The 15,907-nt window shown below is 41.7% G+C and overlaps 1 protein-coding gene across 1 annotated transcript in view; it reads right to left on the reverse strand.

Moving 5' to 3' along the window:
• The window catches only part of mfn2 (mitofusin 2), a 40,184-nt gene extending 24,651 nt beyond the window's left edge, over positions 1-15,533 (reverse strand). The window contains exons 1-8 of the mRNA XM_079673767.1: positions 15,388-15,533; positions 9,425-9,606; positions 5,941-6,076; positions 5,502-5,664; positions 5,108-5,232; positions 4,897-5,005; positions 3,767-3,874; positions 1,902-2,055 (exon numbers count right to left, since the gene is read on the reverse strand). Coding sequence (XP_079529893.1) covers positions 1,902-2,055; positions 3,767-3,874; positions 4,897-5,005; positions 5,108-5,232; positions 5,502-5,664; positions 5,941-6,076; positions 9,425-9,602 — 973 coding nt within the window. The 5' untranslated portion in view covers positions 9,603-9,606; positions 15,388-15,533. The remainder of the gene's footprint in view (positions 1-1,901; positions 2,056-3,766; positions 3,875-4,896; positions 5,006-5,107; positions 5,233-5,501; positions 5,665-5,940; positions 6,077-9,424; positions 9,607-15,387) is intronic.
• Between the last annotated feature and the right edge of the window lie 374 nt (positions 15,534-15,907).

Consider the following 15,907-nt stretch of genomic DNA (forward strand, 5'->3'; position numbering starts at 1 on the left):
CAATTTAAGTTCTAATAATAATCATAACAATAATATTAATTTCAGTATGGTATTTTAGCTTGTTTCAGATCAACCTTTGCATTGGGATTTTTTAGGTACGTTATCTGTATTTTTATATATATTAGGGCCAGGATTTTAACGCGTTAATTAAGATTAATTAATTACACAAAAATTAACGCATTTTAAATCGCACTTATTTTTGCACCGCGGAACGTTTCTCACTGGATGAGTTTCAGGGGTACCGATTATACTGGAGCACCAACTAACGTTCATGACTTCAAACAACAACAAACCACAGTGAACAATAGTCAAACATGAACGAACAAGCTGATGAGACCGCTTTGGTTGGCCCCGTGGATGGGACATTTTGTTTTAAAAAACGGACGGATGGAAGCATCGATAAGAGCAAGGTTGCTTGCGATTATTATGTGATTTGCAAAAAGGAATTTGCATATCACCGCAGCACATCAAGCCTCAAGTATCACCTCAATGCAAAACCTATAGCAGCTAGCGTGGAAGCTAGCGTGGACGTTAGCCCGACTCGGAGTACAAGGACCCACACTCAATTCGCGTTGATCAAACAGTGGCCTATGCAACAGAGAGATTTTATTTTTCATCAGGATATTGGAAGAATAGGAGGGATTGAGGTCAATCACTGGCACTTTTTTATTTTATTTTAAATGGTACAGTACACTTTATGTTGAACTATTTATTATGTTGTTGGTGCAACTGGCACTTTATGTTGAACTGTTTATTGTTTTGGCCAAGGTTATTGAGAGAGTTGGACTGAAATTGATTAGATTTTTTAAATCAACTGTTGGTAAATCAACAAAGTCTGTTATGGCCTCTGAAGCAACAGAGAGATGTTTTCTAATAGTCAGGGTTTCCAATGTTCTGAATGTACTTGAAAGTATTGTGTTATACTTAAAAAACAAAGTGTTATAGTTTACAGAAGGTCTACCTACCTATAGGCTACCTGAATCTCTGAAATGTACTATATTCCTAAATATGCTATTGCTACACTTTATGGCAAAAATTGCACTTTTCTGTTGGTCTTGGTTAAGTACATCCTTGAAAAAAATAAACAATGTTTTGTTGCTTAAGCTTATGTATTCAGTCATTATTCAATGGTATACTAAAATCCATGTGAAAAAAATTGCTTCTCACTGTTCTCAGGTCAAATATTTATATGTGATTAAAAATGCGATTAATTGCGATTAATTAATTACAAAGCCTGTAATTAATTAGATTAATTTTTTTAATCGAGTCCCGGCCCTAATATATATATATATATCCTAAATGTTTGAAAAAAAAATGTTTGAAAAAACCACGAATAAGAGCTTTAAGTAATTATTTTATAATCAAACCATTATTATTACATTTGTAAGTATATTTCCTACACTTTAATGTTTTTATAAAGTATACTCTCCTCATTCATTTAAAAGATTTATATATTTGCGTCTTATTGAAGCACTTTAAACATTTCATGACTCTGATCTTCCTTTAACAGAACAGCTGCAGTGAGCAGAAGGCTGTGCAGCTGGGGGCGGAGCTTAGATTCAGAACAGCTGCAGTGAGCAGACGGCTGTGCAGCTGGGGGCGGAGCTTTGATGCACAAGTAGCAATAACACTTCCGTGTAGTCTGCACTTGTGTATCCTTCCTCGTCTCCTCTGGAAGCCTCCTCCCTCCTCTCTCCTCTCTCCTCTCTCATCTCTCCTCAACGTGTATTTAAGTGATTGGGACATCCTTCAACATGGCGTGTCTCGATCTATTTCCGGGTCAAGTCACCGTGGAGAGAGGAGTCGAGGAGGGACATTGGGGTGAACCTCTGATGAACAATCATCTTGTCATATCACCTAGTACAAGCTTTGTCAGATTGCACACTGATTAGCCCCCCCACCTGCTTCAGGCATCCCTTGAGCCTTCTGCACACGGGCCTGCAGGACTTCTTTTGCAGAGACGAAGAAGATGCGGTCGCTGGCCTGGGCCCTGTCCACCACACCCAGCTCCTCCACCAGAAAATTGCTGCAGCGGTCCATATGCTGTCTGCGGACCTGACAACATAATACACTTTTTATTATTTATTTATGAATACATTATTGAAATGATAGAATGGAACCACTGAGCGTCTGAGATGCTGGCATGCACTTTTGTTTGTGGTAAAATGTGGTCCATTCAAAAACCTGTGAATGGACAACACATACAATTTATTTGGGAGTGTGGAGTTTTTTCCCAACCACAGAGAAATCCAAATGTAAGTAAATAAAACCTAACTGTAGTAACAACATGGCTAAATAACAGGGTTTGATCAATTCTACCAGACCGGTTCCGGGCTAAAGCCTGATTAAGCTTTAGTTTTTCCTGTTTACACCACAGCGGAGCCGGCTTCCAGCACCAAAAACCAGTTCTTAGCTGTCCCCACTCGGCTGCCCGGCAAGAACCAAGAACCGCATACGTCACGCTTACGTCGGAGGGGGGGCAAGATTAACCAGAGCAATAACAGTTCATGGCGAGTATGACAAATGAAAGTCGTAACAAGCAGTAGCGCTGAGCAAAGTGACTAGAACGCAAACACACAATTATAAAAAAAGGAACACACTTTATAAAGTCAGGCAACACTAACCAGGCTTAGTGTGATTCTGTTTATTTGTACCTTACTTTGACCATCCGTTTGCTGTCATTGATTACAGAGCCTTCTCCGTTGCTTTTTACCCCCTTTTGTCTATAGGTTACTTAATTATTTCCTTTTACTGCTTCAAAAACTTTGTTTGAAGGTGAATATTATCCTTTCTGTTAACCTGTTAATTTATAATTCATAAATACTAAAGACTCATAGAAAAATAGGACAAGACAAAGAACCTGATATGGCCATGGCGAATCTCTATCCTGGTGAAAAGAAGTTTAACAAATATTGTATTTATCAATAATACTTAGGGCATAATTCCACAGCGAGGTTCTTGTTAACTTTTACAGAGAAGCAATAAATCCTGAGTGGAAACATGACTAACGGGCACGGGGATGAGCCCAGGACAGGAGGCTCAGCGGTCAGTTTAAACTGCCCCATACATCATGGAACCAATCTACTGAGCATCAGCGATATCGATATCCAAAATATATTAAAAGACAAAACTTGCCTGTGACCCTGCTGCAGTCTGAAAAAATATACTCAAGTACCAGCTGTTCTTCAACCAGACCACAGGGCAGCCTGGGTCTTAAAGGCCACCAGCTTTTATTCACCGTCGTTTTAATATTGCAGTCGTTTTTTGCCGATATAATATATTTTAATGTAGCATTAAAGGTCCCATGTCATGGCCATTTCTACTGATCATAGTTCCATTGTTGAGGTCTACTAAAATAGATGTATATTTTGCAATGTTCCAAACTCACATAGGTTTCTCATGCAGCATCTCTGTAAAGTATGTGTATTCACTCTGTCCTAAACGGCTCGTTGGAGCTCCTGGGGCAGCATAGACAGGTATTTTCTGTGTTAGAATTTTACTCACTACAGGGTTTACTTTGAGGGTTTGTGACTCTGCAGACCGTTTACATGCATAAAAAGCTACATAACAGACAAGGGGACGGCTAATAACCGGAAAAGCATGACATGGGACCTTTAAGCTTGACATGCGGTCAAAAGGCTCTGTTGAAGAATAGGAGTAAATGAGCCTTGATACAATTCACGTAGACATCCCTTTTACTCCTACCAGTGGATCATGCAAACGCCACAAAAAAAAGTAAATGATGGCATGCTAAAAGCAGACTGACCTCCTCCATGTATTCAGGTTCTGAGGCGGAGGCGTCCCAGCGGTTGTTGAGGATGAAAATGTTGGGACTGGAGAGCCGCTCATTGACTTTGTGAAAGAAGGACTTCTCCTGTAGTACGACAGAATTTAAAAAAAAAGACTACTTGTTAGAGAGAATAATCCTGAGGAGCTTTGTGTGACTAGAACAAGAGAAGCTGGTCCAGTGCACTTTCAATCATGCTGAGCACAGCTTCGTGAACTGTGGGGATAACCCCTTCCACTTTGTCAGCTGGTGTCAATCAGGCATTGGAACTCGAGGATTGTAATCATCAACTGATACACTGAACACTCCCTCAGCTGCAATTTAATTTTTTGGAACAATAACAAAGAGTTCATAGTTGCCATCATTCTGAGCGCTGCTGCCTACTCCACCAATCACATCGCATAAACACAGCATCACAGAGAAATTACCGTCTGTATTGAAAATATTAACAATGGGATTCCTACATTTCCTTGTAACAGTGTCTGAACAAACTACGCTTAGTTTGCTCGGATGCAAAACTCAAACTAATTTACCCACATCTCTAAAAACGGGGGTACAACGGAGCTGATCCAGATTTGCTGAGAACTTGACGACATATCGGAAATGTGCGATTTGTTTTTTAAGTAATATTGTCTTTGTTTACATTAGCAAGCATTGATAACACTCAGAGCCAACCTGTACTGGAGAGAGTATGTGTAAAGAAGCCGGATATAGAAAGGTACTGTCCGTGTGCTAAACCCGCGAGAGACAAAAGAGTTTGAGCTCCATACTGTTTCAGAAATAATGCTTGATGTGGTTTGGAACATAATATGGCATTTCATTACGGCAGACCTGGGGATACAGGGTGTCTCACCCCTCTCATCATGAGAAATGAAGATCACAGGCTAATGAAATGGCCAAGCTAATGGCGTAGCTAGGAGATAAACGGAATATCTGGAGTTTAATTTGCTTTATGGAAACATGCAGCAGGATATACCTGCCAACAACGTTTCCATTGTTGGCCTCTGGACTGCTCGAGAGCTTCACGATGTCTTCAACCTGAGCCTGAATCTATTTTAATTGTTGTGTTTTTTAATCTTTACTTGACATTTGCAGCTGTAATGTCTCACCGTCTGCATCAGTGTGGACTCAGAGTTCGCCACCAGAACAAACACATCAGCATCCTGGCAGAACTTATCGATCCAGCTGTCCAGTTCAGTGGTTACATCTATACCTGGGCTGGAGGAGAATCAGAAAGTCAGAACATCAATAAAGCTAATGTGACAAACTGTAAATGTAAATAAGTGTTGTGTTCATTAAATAGTGTAACTGATGTCTGACCTGTCCACTAACACCAGGTCATCCCTGAGCAGAGCACACTTGGCTTTAGGCCACATGACACACACCAGGCTGCCAGCGTCTAGGTCCTCATCCTGGTGGAGGGCGTGGGCCAGCTGGTTCACCGTCTACACACACACACACACACACACACACACACACTATGTATACATCACTTCAGGGGACTTTACATTGACTTACATGCATTTCCTGGTGACTTAGCCTTACCTTAACCATAACCAACACATGCCTAACCCTTACTCTAACCAAGTCTTCACCCTAAAATGAATGATTCCCCCACACGTGACTTAGGTCCCCACAAGGATGGTAATGCCAGGCCACACACACACACAATAGAAAAGACTAGGGACAGGACCGTTTGAGCTTCACACTGTACCTTTATGCTCTTCCTGTCCTCAGAGCCTTCAGTGAGGAGGAAGGCCTCATTCCCATCTGTGCCCTCCACCCTCAGGAAGCAGTTGGTGGTGTGTCCTATTCCTGAAGGCAGCACCTTGTCACACAGCATGGCATTGATGACAGAGCTCTTCCCATTACTGGTCCTACAGAACCACGGGTAAATTAATATCTGTTCCTTTAGAAGGTAACTGTATGGCAGGTTAAAGAAACTTTTGTAAAAGTTACGTTTTTTTAAATGCGTGTTCATTTTAAGTTAATTAAGGGCTGAAAGACCGTTCTTATTTTTCTATAATAAAGATTCATTTGTTTCCCTGGCACAAAAGAGGGAATAAAAAAGAAAATACCGAACAGAAGAAGATGGGCAGTGGTATCGTTCAAGTTGTCAGGCTAAATGGTGCATCTCACTTCAATATACATACCTCCCGAAGAAGACGACCTTCATATGTCTGCGTGCGAGCACCTCTCCAATCCCTGCCACCTTAGCCAGGTAACCCCGCACCTCCAGGACCTGCTCCTCCGTGGTGACCGGGTCCAGCTCCTCATTTTTGTAAGTGTCTAGCATGCGAAGGTCAAACACATATCAACCAATACAGCTGTAGTGGAGTTTCCATAGAAAGACTCACAAGCACAGCTGTGTTATAGTGAGTGTGAGTGTGAGTGTGAAAAAGACTGAATTAAGACTGGGTGAAAAATTAAAAGAATTTACATTCTGCACTGGTGGATCGTAACCAGGTTGTTAGTAGAGCTTCAAAATGCAAACAACAGGAGCAAGAGACAAAAAATAAAGAGTAGGCAATTTATTGAAAACTGCATTTTCACGTTCACACAGTCAGTTGATTTTTGCCGGCCGTCTTTCCTGCAACGGCAGTTTTCTGTATTTCCTCTATCCTGTAATATGACTTGATCGCTTTAAACTCCGCACACTGAGCTCTGATTGGTCAGCAAGCGGTGCCTTCACTGAGTTGATCTCTTAGCCTGCAACCTAACCTGCTCCGGAGTAGGTTAGCTGCAGAGCATAAGTTACCATGGAGATCTAGCCTGCTAAAAAGAGAACCAGCGTCGTAGGACCGGAAAGCCGGAGTTTTCCCTGAAGTTAGCCCGCTAAGCAAAAATCCGGCTTCATAGTACAGGGCTGAAGTCGAATAGTCCATTTAGCTTAGGAACCTTCCTAACAGAGTGAAATGACCCGGAAGTCCCTCAGTGGCAGCCATGATAAGTGCCGTTCGAATTCTCTAGATGATAGGAAAGGTGGTTTCAAACTTCCTTTATAACCTCCTTTAGCTTAGGAACCACTGGACCTCCCTCACGAAAGGAGAGGAGAAAATGCTGCCCCACAATGCCTTGCAGCCGCAGCATTTGCCGTCACGCAACAGTCGGCCGTTCACGGAAACAACCGATTATGACCGAGAAATTATATCATGAAAGTTACGATGCTTATTAAGCATTTTAAAAACGTATGTGGTAACTTGCCAAAGTGCTTTGTTTTGAACGTTCATCAGTATTAGAGATGTATTGATCAGATCACGTGATTGGGGATCGGAGCCGATCACGTGATTTTCAAAAGATCGGAATCGGGAGATAAAAATCGGGGATCGGGACTTTTTTATTTATTTATATAAATACTTTTTTTTTATTTTTTATTTAATGTTACAAAACAAAAATGACCATGTTCGAGTCTTAAAGTCATCCTGAGGCCTTAGTTTTGGTTTCAAATTACACAACATCATGTATGTGTTGCTTCTTTGGGGCTTGTTTTCATAGACCTGGTTGCTTATTTCTCTCAAATCTGGCAACAGAGTGGGCAGGGCGCAGTGTAATTGTAGCAGTAAGCTAACGCATTAATGTGGACCGGAGGGAGAGGGTGAAGAGCAGAAGTTTCACTTTCATTTTTATTTCAATTCCAACTTTGGTCATGAAGAATATGTTTCTCTGTTGTCCACGTTCATAAAGCATAAAGCAACAGCATCAGAGCACGGTGCAGAGTCTCTAGATGAGTTTACAGTAGTCCCTCCTTCTTATTAAACATCCATGTTGTAGTCCGCTGTATAGAAAACTGTAGTTTCCATAGTTTCCCCACAGCAGAAGACGCACAAAATGACGTCCGCTGGCGCATCATAAACACGTCGGATAGTGAAAGTGCAATCGGATTCTCTAAAGCACTGGAGTCTCTTCTCCTAAGTCCTTTTGAATTCTCCTATCCACTATCCCTTAACCCTGTGACGTTTCACTCAGAGGTCAAGGAATAGACGATAGGGTTAGAACTTCCACACCAACACTATGTGCAATATACATATCAATATAATTAACATCATTGCAATACGATCGTCCGGGTCTGCGCAGGTGAAATTGTTTTTGGGTTCACAGCGTGACTTTTTTGTCCCGTAAGATCTTTTAAGAAATGTAAAATGAGCCTCGGCAGCGACAGTGCGAGAGGCCTTGTGCGCTCAACAATCCTGCCACGTTCAAAGAACGAAAGCCTTTTGGCCTTTGCCATCAGGAGGTCATGACAGTGTTAACGCCTGAATGAAAATGACATGAGACAAATTCTGACTTATGGATTTTGATCAGGGTTTGAGTTTAATAACTCAAACTGTTTAATAACAGTTTTCAATAAATTGCCTACTTTCTATTCTTTGTCTCTTACTCACATTTCTTCTTTTTGCATTTCCAAGCTCTATTAACAACCTGGTTACGATCCATTAGTGCAAAATGAGAATACTTGTAATTTTTTTCCTGGTCTTAAGATTTTGTTCAGGATTGTATATTGTATAAATCCCATGCCAGCTCCAGGAGGAACTTGGCTGGCTGACAAACAGCTTATTCATCTACTCCAATCTTTCAAGTGTGTTCTCTGACGACACCCAACAGTGATTTCAGAGTTATGACTCACCACTAAACACACAACATGAGGGTGAATAGTCATGGTGATTATTTGAGAGTAGCAACTACCATACTTGCAAACACTCCCGATTTTCGCGGGAGACTCCCGATTTCATAGCCCTCTCCCGGTTTCCTCCCGGGGTCATATTTCTCCCGCATTTCTCCCGATTTCTGACAAAATCAGATTTACTCACGACTGTTTCCACTCGGACTTTAATACAGCTACACCATTGTTTGGTTTCCATGGTAGAGCCTCTCTTTAGCAGCACGCACAACTCAAAGTCTGAGAGGGTGAGGAATATAGTCACAGAAAACAGAACAAGAATCGACAACTCGAACCTCTGCTCACTCCTGTCCTGTCAAATACAGGTCCAGCCCACACATATGCTCCACCAAGGATGGTGCTACAGGCCGCAAGGCAGTGCACTTGCAACTACAATAAGCATGTTAATGTTAATCTAAGAGCTACGGCGATGCCCCCCCCCCCACCCCCGTGGTGGTTTTGAAATTCTCACGATTTCTGAGGTCTCAAGGTTGGCAAGTATGGCAACTACACTTAGGTGGAACTACCTGCAGTAGAAAACCACACACACATAATGAGGAGCAAAACTGTGCCATGCAGGAAAAAACATCAGAATCAGAACACACACACATTTATCTCTCTTGTTAACTTGGACCCAGAGTCAGATTTGTATAGGGTCCCCAGCATATAGAAACTGCCGGATGTGAACCTGCATATGTTGGGCAATTGGCACAAGTTGCATTACTTAGCATATGCACACAATAGTTTAAAAAAGGCTTGGCCCATTTGGACAATTTTTGAGTGATTTTGGAGGTTATTGTGGATGTTGTATCCATTTCTGACATTTTCAGGATCAAAAATGGCAGTTTTAATCACAAAGTGGCAATATCTGTACTCCTGAGGGGCTGTTTAAAAGGATGTTTTGGTACATTTTATTGTTTTTTTTATTTGTTTTAGGGGTCTCAAAACTGCCTTTATTTATCCAAAAAATATCAGAGTACCATCGAGAAACGAAGTGCTCTCCTTGACGTAGGCCCCCAGCTGTTCAAAGATCCCGTTGATCTTCTTCTTTGCTGTGACAAAATGCTTGAGCGGCGATGCATTCACTTCCGCCATTAGTCTCTTATCCTTCTTGCCGTGGACTGCGTTGGTGTTGGGTCGTGGGAAAACCAGAGACATGGCACTGCACAGGGGAGAACACATTGCACACATCCTGATAAGCAAATGTGTCTGACTCAAATCTGAAATCAGCTTGTAGTAAAAGAGATGAGACAACATTTCCAGCATCAACTTAAAACATTTCCTTTTCACTGTCCCAAGGCAAATATTGAAGGAACCATGCATCATCATGCTTTATAAGAGAGGCTAAATATCTTATCAACATTGCATTCTTTATGATTTGGTGGACCATTCACAGACAACAATATTTGAACATTTCTTTGCAAGCAATATTAGGCAAACTAAAGCCAAAAACAGCTGCGAAAGTGTATATGTTGCTTTCAGGACATAGGACCAATGTCATCTTTATATAGGGATGGGTATCGAGAACCAGTACTAAGTCAATACCGGTACCTGGTTGGACGGTATCGGTATACCGTTAAGCCGCTGGACAAAGGTTATGGCTAGAAAGGATCCGTCTAGTGTAAAACTCTCGCGAGAGTTTGCAAGTCACGTGGCTGAATGTTTACGTTTGGCAGGCAGCCTTTCAGTTACGATCGTTAACATCAGTGGTCCACAACAAATGATCGTGAGAAGCTAAACTATCTATTAATTATGTCAATGACAGGGAGTGTGATTGTTGAAATAGGGTGTTAGCGGTCTTGCTGTTCAAAGAAGAATGACAACACTGTAGATCACCAACACTATGGTTTATTTTTTATTCACAGGCAAGTCAACGTTGTCGCAGTAAAAGTCCCAAGATAGCTCCTGGTGCAATAAAATGTTCCCTTTCAGTGTTTTACTATTATCCTGCTGCATTAATGTGTATGTTGCATCATGTTACTGCTGTAGATGTGTTTCCGAGCCGCTCCAACGAGAGTTACAACGAGAACGTGACGTCATATTTACACAAGACGGATCCTTTCTAGCCATAACCCTGGACAAACGGTGCTGCTATCGGTATATGTGTTACGTCTACTTACTTAGTTTAACTTTAAACCATTCTGGTTTGTTGGGAACCCTCATCTCGAGTGATGTATCCGGTTTGAGACCCCTCTGATTGGCCACTGTAAATGCCACTCGTCATCTCTCTCAACAGCGCTCTTATTATTGTTGTGAGACTCCCGCAGGCATGGCGGACAGAGCGAAGCGATCGAAGGCCTGGGTGCACTTTAAAACATGTAGTGGCGATAGTGCAAGGTGCAATCCATGTACTCAATTAGTTGCTTGTAAAGTGGGTAACACAAGCAAATTAATGAAGCATTTGCAAACGAGACACTCATTGAATCTAAAACGGTGCAGCGTATTTGACAGCCTAAACAATGTGGCTGCAAGCGATACTGCTAGTGCTAATAGTGCTAGCGGGCTTCAGCCACGCCGTGTGTAAATGTGACCTGAGCAAAGGCTCGCAGACAGGTTAGCTGCTGAGCACGGGTAATATGTTTTGTTTACCTGAGTGAAGTCTTGCAGGCACATCGCCTTGTCTTTTTTAGTTTATTAACACTGACAGTGTATTAATGTGAGCTCCTACACCTATAATAATTTGGCCTTTCATTGAATGCTTTATAAATAAAATAATAATGATATTATTAATAATAATTAATAATAATTTGTAAAATGCTTTTTAGTTTTTTTAAAACATTGACCATCTCCGCCCATCACTCTCCTCCTCTGCTGCTGAAACCCTGATTCATGCATTCATCACTTCACGACTTGACTACTGCAATAGCATCCTCTATGGCATACCATCCAACCTCCTCAATAAACTCCAACATATCCAGAACTCTGCTGCCCGCCTCCTCACCCACACCCGCTCCCGAGACCACATCACTCCAATCCTCCAGAACCTCCACTGGCTCCCCGTCCGTCAAAGAATCCACTTCAAAGTCCTCCTCATTACTTACAAAGCCCTCAACAACCAGGCCCCCCCCTACCTCACAGACCTGCTGCATCACCACACCCCTTCCCGCTGCCTCCGCTCATCAGAAGCCAACCTCCTATCAATCCCCACCAATCACCGGACCTGGGGGGACAGAGCCTTCTCCGTCGCTGCCCCCTCGCTCTGGAACTCACTCCCACAACCCATCAGAGACTGCATCGACCTCACCACCTTCAAAAAAAGTCACAAAATCTCACCTCTTCAATCTGGCTTTTAATGTGTGATTGTTTATGTATTATTTGACTTTAACTTTAACTATATATTTATTTGTTGTTCCTTTCTTCTCTTTTCTTTTCTCTTCACTATTATCTGTAAAGCGTCTTTGAGCACCTGTAAAAGCGCTAACAAATTAAATATATTATTATTATTATTATTTATAAACCAGTTAAACTTACTGATGTCATTGTGTATTGGAAAACTGCATTAAAATGTTGTTAAAGGTCAACATTTCAATGTATGGTTCAGCAATTGTTGGTCGTTTACTAGGAGTTGACATATTTTAAGCTCAAATACATTGTTCTATGTTTAAACCTTTAGACACATTTTGACGTGTTTCAGTTCAGCACATCATTTATTTTGTGATGATTTAAAAGTACAATCCAGAATAATATACGTACTCGCCTTTATCTTTTTGCCATCTTAGCCTTTTTACCAATTTCTTCATATCACAGTTTTGCATGATGTCACTGTAGGACAAGGTTTTAAGGATCTCTTGTCGAGCTAGGTTGTCAGTTTGAAATGTCTGGATGAAGATGTAACTGATTTACAAATGTTAAAAAATGTTTTTAAAAAGATGCCTCTTTTCATCCTCTGTCTGAGGGAAAACCCCAAAAAGCATGATAGGGCAAGCCAGGCCCCTTTAAGTTATTTATTTATTTGTGTCTGCTTCTGAGAAGCGAATGTATAAGTTATACAGTTATTGCTGCAATAAAATTACAATAAAATGACTGTTTAATCTTGTATCTTGTAATCTTGAATTTACATCTTGTATTCATGTCTATAATTTTGAGGACCAAATTATTGAAAAGTATCGATAAGAGTATCGAAAAATACCGATACCGATAAGCAGTACACGTCTGAAGGAAAGCCTTCACAGACAACCCTGGCCCGGAAAGTAATGCCCTCTTTCTCTAGGAATGGACGGGCTCTTAGCTCTACTGTAGAGATTATTGTACTGCAGTAGTATTAAACGTTCAAGTGGACATGGTTATATCATCTTATGGTTGGTGGACTATAGTTAGAAAGACCCAATGTTGCCATTTTGGCTGTCATTTTCAAAACCAGTGGGTGGAGCAAGTACAAACAAATGCTGAAGACAATTTTAAGCAACAAAAAAAGGTCAAGCAGGGTTTCAGATACAGTCTATGGGCAGGGTGGCTGTCAATCATTTTCAATCTGACCATCAGAGGCACCTTCACAGTTCCTGCAGGGTTGTGGTTAGAGCTCTCTCAAGAATGTCACACATCCTCATCTGAGGGGGTCGATATCTAGCCAGCCAACCGACCGACAAGGCACTCAGACCATTTGTCTGTAGCTCTCAAGTTGTTACTGCTTTGGCCAAAGGTTAGACTCGCTTGTCCATCAGTCTCCAATAGGAGCCAACACAGAGACCCCTGGAGGGCCAGGCCATAAAGCTCAGCCCGCTGAAGAAATGGAGGCACAAGAAATACTGGAGGGAGACTGAGCCAGACAGACTGCTACCCACTGCTGCAGTTCAACAAGAGGTTGCTTGGAAACATAACAATGTTACTCCAGTAGTGTGGTATTGTAAGCCTGGTGGACCAAATAAGAACATATTGACAGGTACCAAATCTCCGGTCTGCAGAGACACACACTTGAAAATATTACAATTAAGTTTCAAGAAGTGTAAATACACATGAGGAAGTTTTAAGATGAAAACCAAAGATCACCTAAACCAGACAAAACCATGGTAATGATCACTCACAAGCTAGCTCCATCCTATTTCATACCCTGCTTCATTGTCTATTTCAAAGTGGACCATATTATACAAAACAAATAATATTCTGTATTAAAAGACTAGAAACAAGTGGTTGAGACCATGTTGAAAATGTTTACTAGGTAACGGTTAGAGGATTACGTCTATATACCGACGGTGCTACTACCGCCTGTCATGAATCCTGTCAGGAACATGTCATTTCTTTGACTGATGTCATTTAGTGTCATTCAGCAAATGATGACAATTATAATGCATTAGCCGCTTTCACACCGAAGGACTTGCCGTACTTTAGTGCCGGCACTAAAGTACCACGGCACTGAATCCGCCAGGGGGCAAGTGCCAATCGCATTCACACCGCAGTACTTTCCCTGAGGCAAGATTACGCTGACGTCACTTCGTCTTCTTCTTCTCTGGGTTTACTGGCAGGCCGCAAAACCACTTCACGGCGAGTACAAAAAAAAACGAGAGAAGAACTACACGGGGGAGGGGATATAAAGCCCACCCGCTGTACATGAGGCGTTTGTTTACTTTGCGACCTCAGACATGATGGAGTTCACTGAGCTTGTTGTCTTTGTGCTCATGTTATACAGCTTTGTAACTGGGTTATTGCAGCCAACTAGGGATTTGACCCACTCGTCGGATGCTGTAAGTGCAATGCTGGTTCAGAATCAGAGTCTAACGGGGCGTGGTTTGCAATTCGCCCAGCCAATAGAAATAGAATAGAAATTGGCACTCTTTTATCACCAGGTTCGTACCACCTCTCTAGCAGGGACTGAAAATGGCCAAAAGAGTTCCCGGCACTGAGTAGTCCCGGCGGTGTGAACGCGACATTATTGGTACTAACGGAACTAAAGAACCAAAGTACCAGGGAAAGTCCTGCGGTGTGAATGCGGCTATTGTTACAATTGTTTGAGTTGTGTTTGTCATGATTAGTTAACCCAGAACCAGAAAGCCTTATTATAAAACTTTAGTTGAATGTAGTTCTTAATGTGTTGTCTTAATATCACACCACATTATGTAGTTGGTTTGACAATAGCTGTCATGAGACCATGATATGATGTTCAAGGCTTTTAATCTGACCTTTCATGAAGATGTCATTAGATGTTATTACACGGTCATAGATAATGGTGACATGAATCATTCCTTGACCTTGAGCTGAGTGGATAAACCTGTCATTAACATGTCAGTACATTGTACAAGTCCAGTTTGAAGACAGTAAATGTATTAATTATGTGAATTATGATATGTTCACAGAGAGCTGTGTTTTAAAGTATCTGCTAACGGTTAGCAGCCGCTAGCTAGATAGCACGGTTAGCCATGCAGCTAGCGGTCCAATGAGCTGACTCAGGCCCGGGCTGCCTACAGTCAGACCCGGACTGACACCACTCGGGTTCTGTGTCCCTGCCGTGAAACTGTTGGTCTCGAAGACAGTCCGCCTTTATTGAGAGGCTGAGTGTCCGGATGCCATTAAAGTGAGTCAGATGTGACCTTTCACACTGTACGCATGCTCTGACTGTCTGTAAGCTGATATATGTAACAATATGTAACAACCAACACAAACTGTAGTCATGACACGAAGCAGACACTTACCGAATGTATTCAGTCAAGACGAAATAACGTCAGTGCATGCTAACGTTAGTCTTTGTTAGGATCGAAGCCGTCGAAACACATTAAACCCAGTTATCATTAGCTCATGACTCCTTTCGTTTTACCCGTGAGATGTCTCTCAGTCTTATTCTTGTGCTATAAACCTTAATTGGATGTACTTTAAGTGTCCTGACAAACAAGACAACACATTGAGGGAGGACGAGTCAATGTTATATTACCAGATCACTATGCTTCAACCAAAGTTTACTCAGATCAGCAGCTAGCTAGTGCTGTGGCCCCGGACACACCGGCCTGTGACCTACCTTGGGTTGGGTCGTTCCTCACAAATAATCGTCTCTCATTGTGGCTACTCCGCTTTATAATTGTTCACAGGCTAAGAGCTACTATTGCGCGACGTGAGCTTAATCGGCGTTAGCTACCTATGCTAACCATGCATGTATAAAGAGATGCTAACTTCAGGGGGCGTGCCCTTCTTCTTCTTCTTCTTCTTCTTCTTCTTCTTCTTCTTCTTCTTCTATGGTTTCTGGATGTGTGGGCTGTTGGGCAGGTTCTGTGCTCACGGGGGGAGAATAGTGACTCTCTAATATTAAAGGATAGGTGTAGTCTTTGTTTTTAAAGTGTGTAAAAGAGGATGTTTTAAAATAGGTAAAATGCTTGAAATTATATTTATTTGGTAGTCATGAAAATCTGGTTATTTGTTTTGATTTTGTAATGTATTAGGTTTGTTCCGACTCTTTTGCAGGGTGGGTGTATAGTTAAAACAAATGCAAATAACATTTGTTTTTAAAATCTTCATTTTCTGTTTGAAGGTTGGAAACCAAT

This window comes from Notothenia rossii (assembly GCF_949606895.1).
Source record: "Notothenia rossii genome assembly, chromosome: 4".
NCBI classification, from domain to species: domain Eukaryota; kingdom Metazoa; phylum Chordata; class Actinopteri; order Perciformes; family Nototheniidae; genus Notothenia; species Notothenia rossii.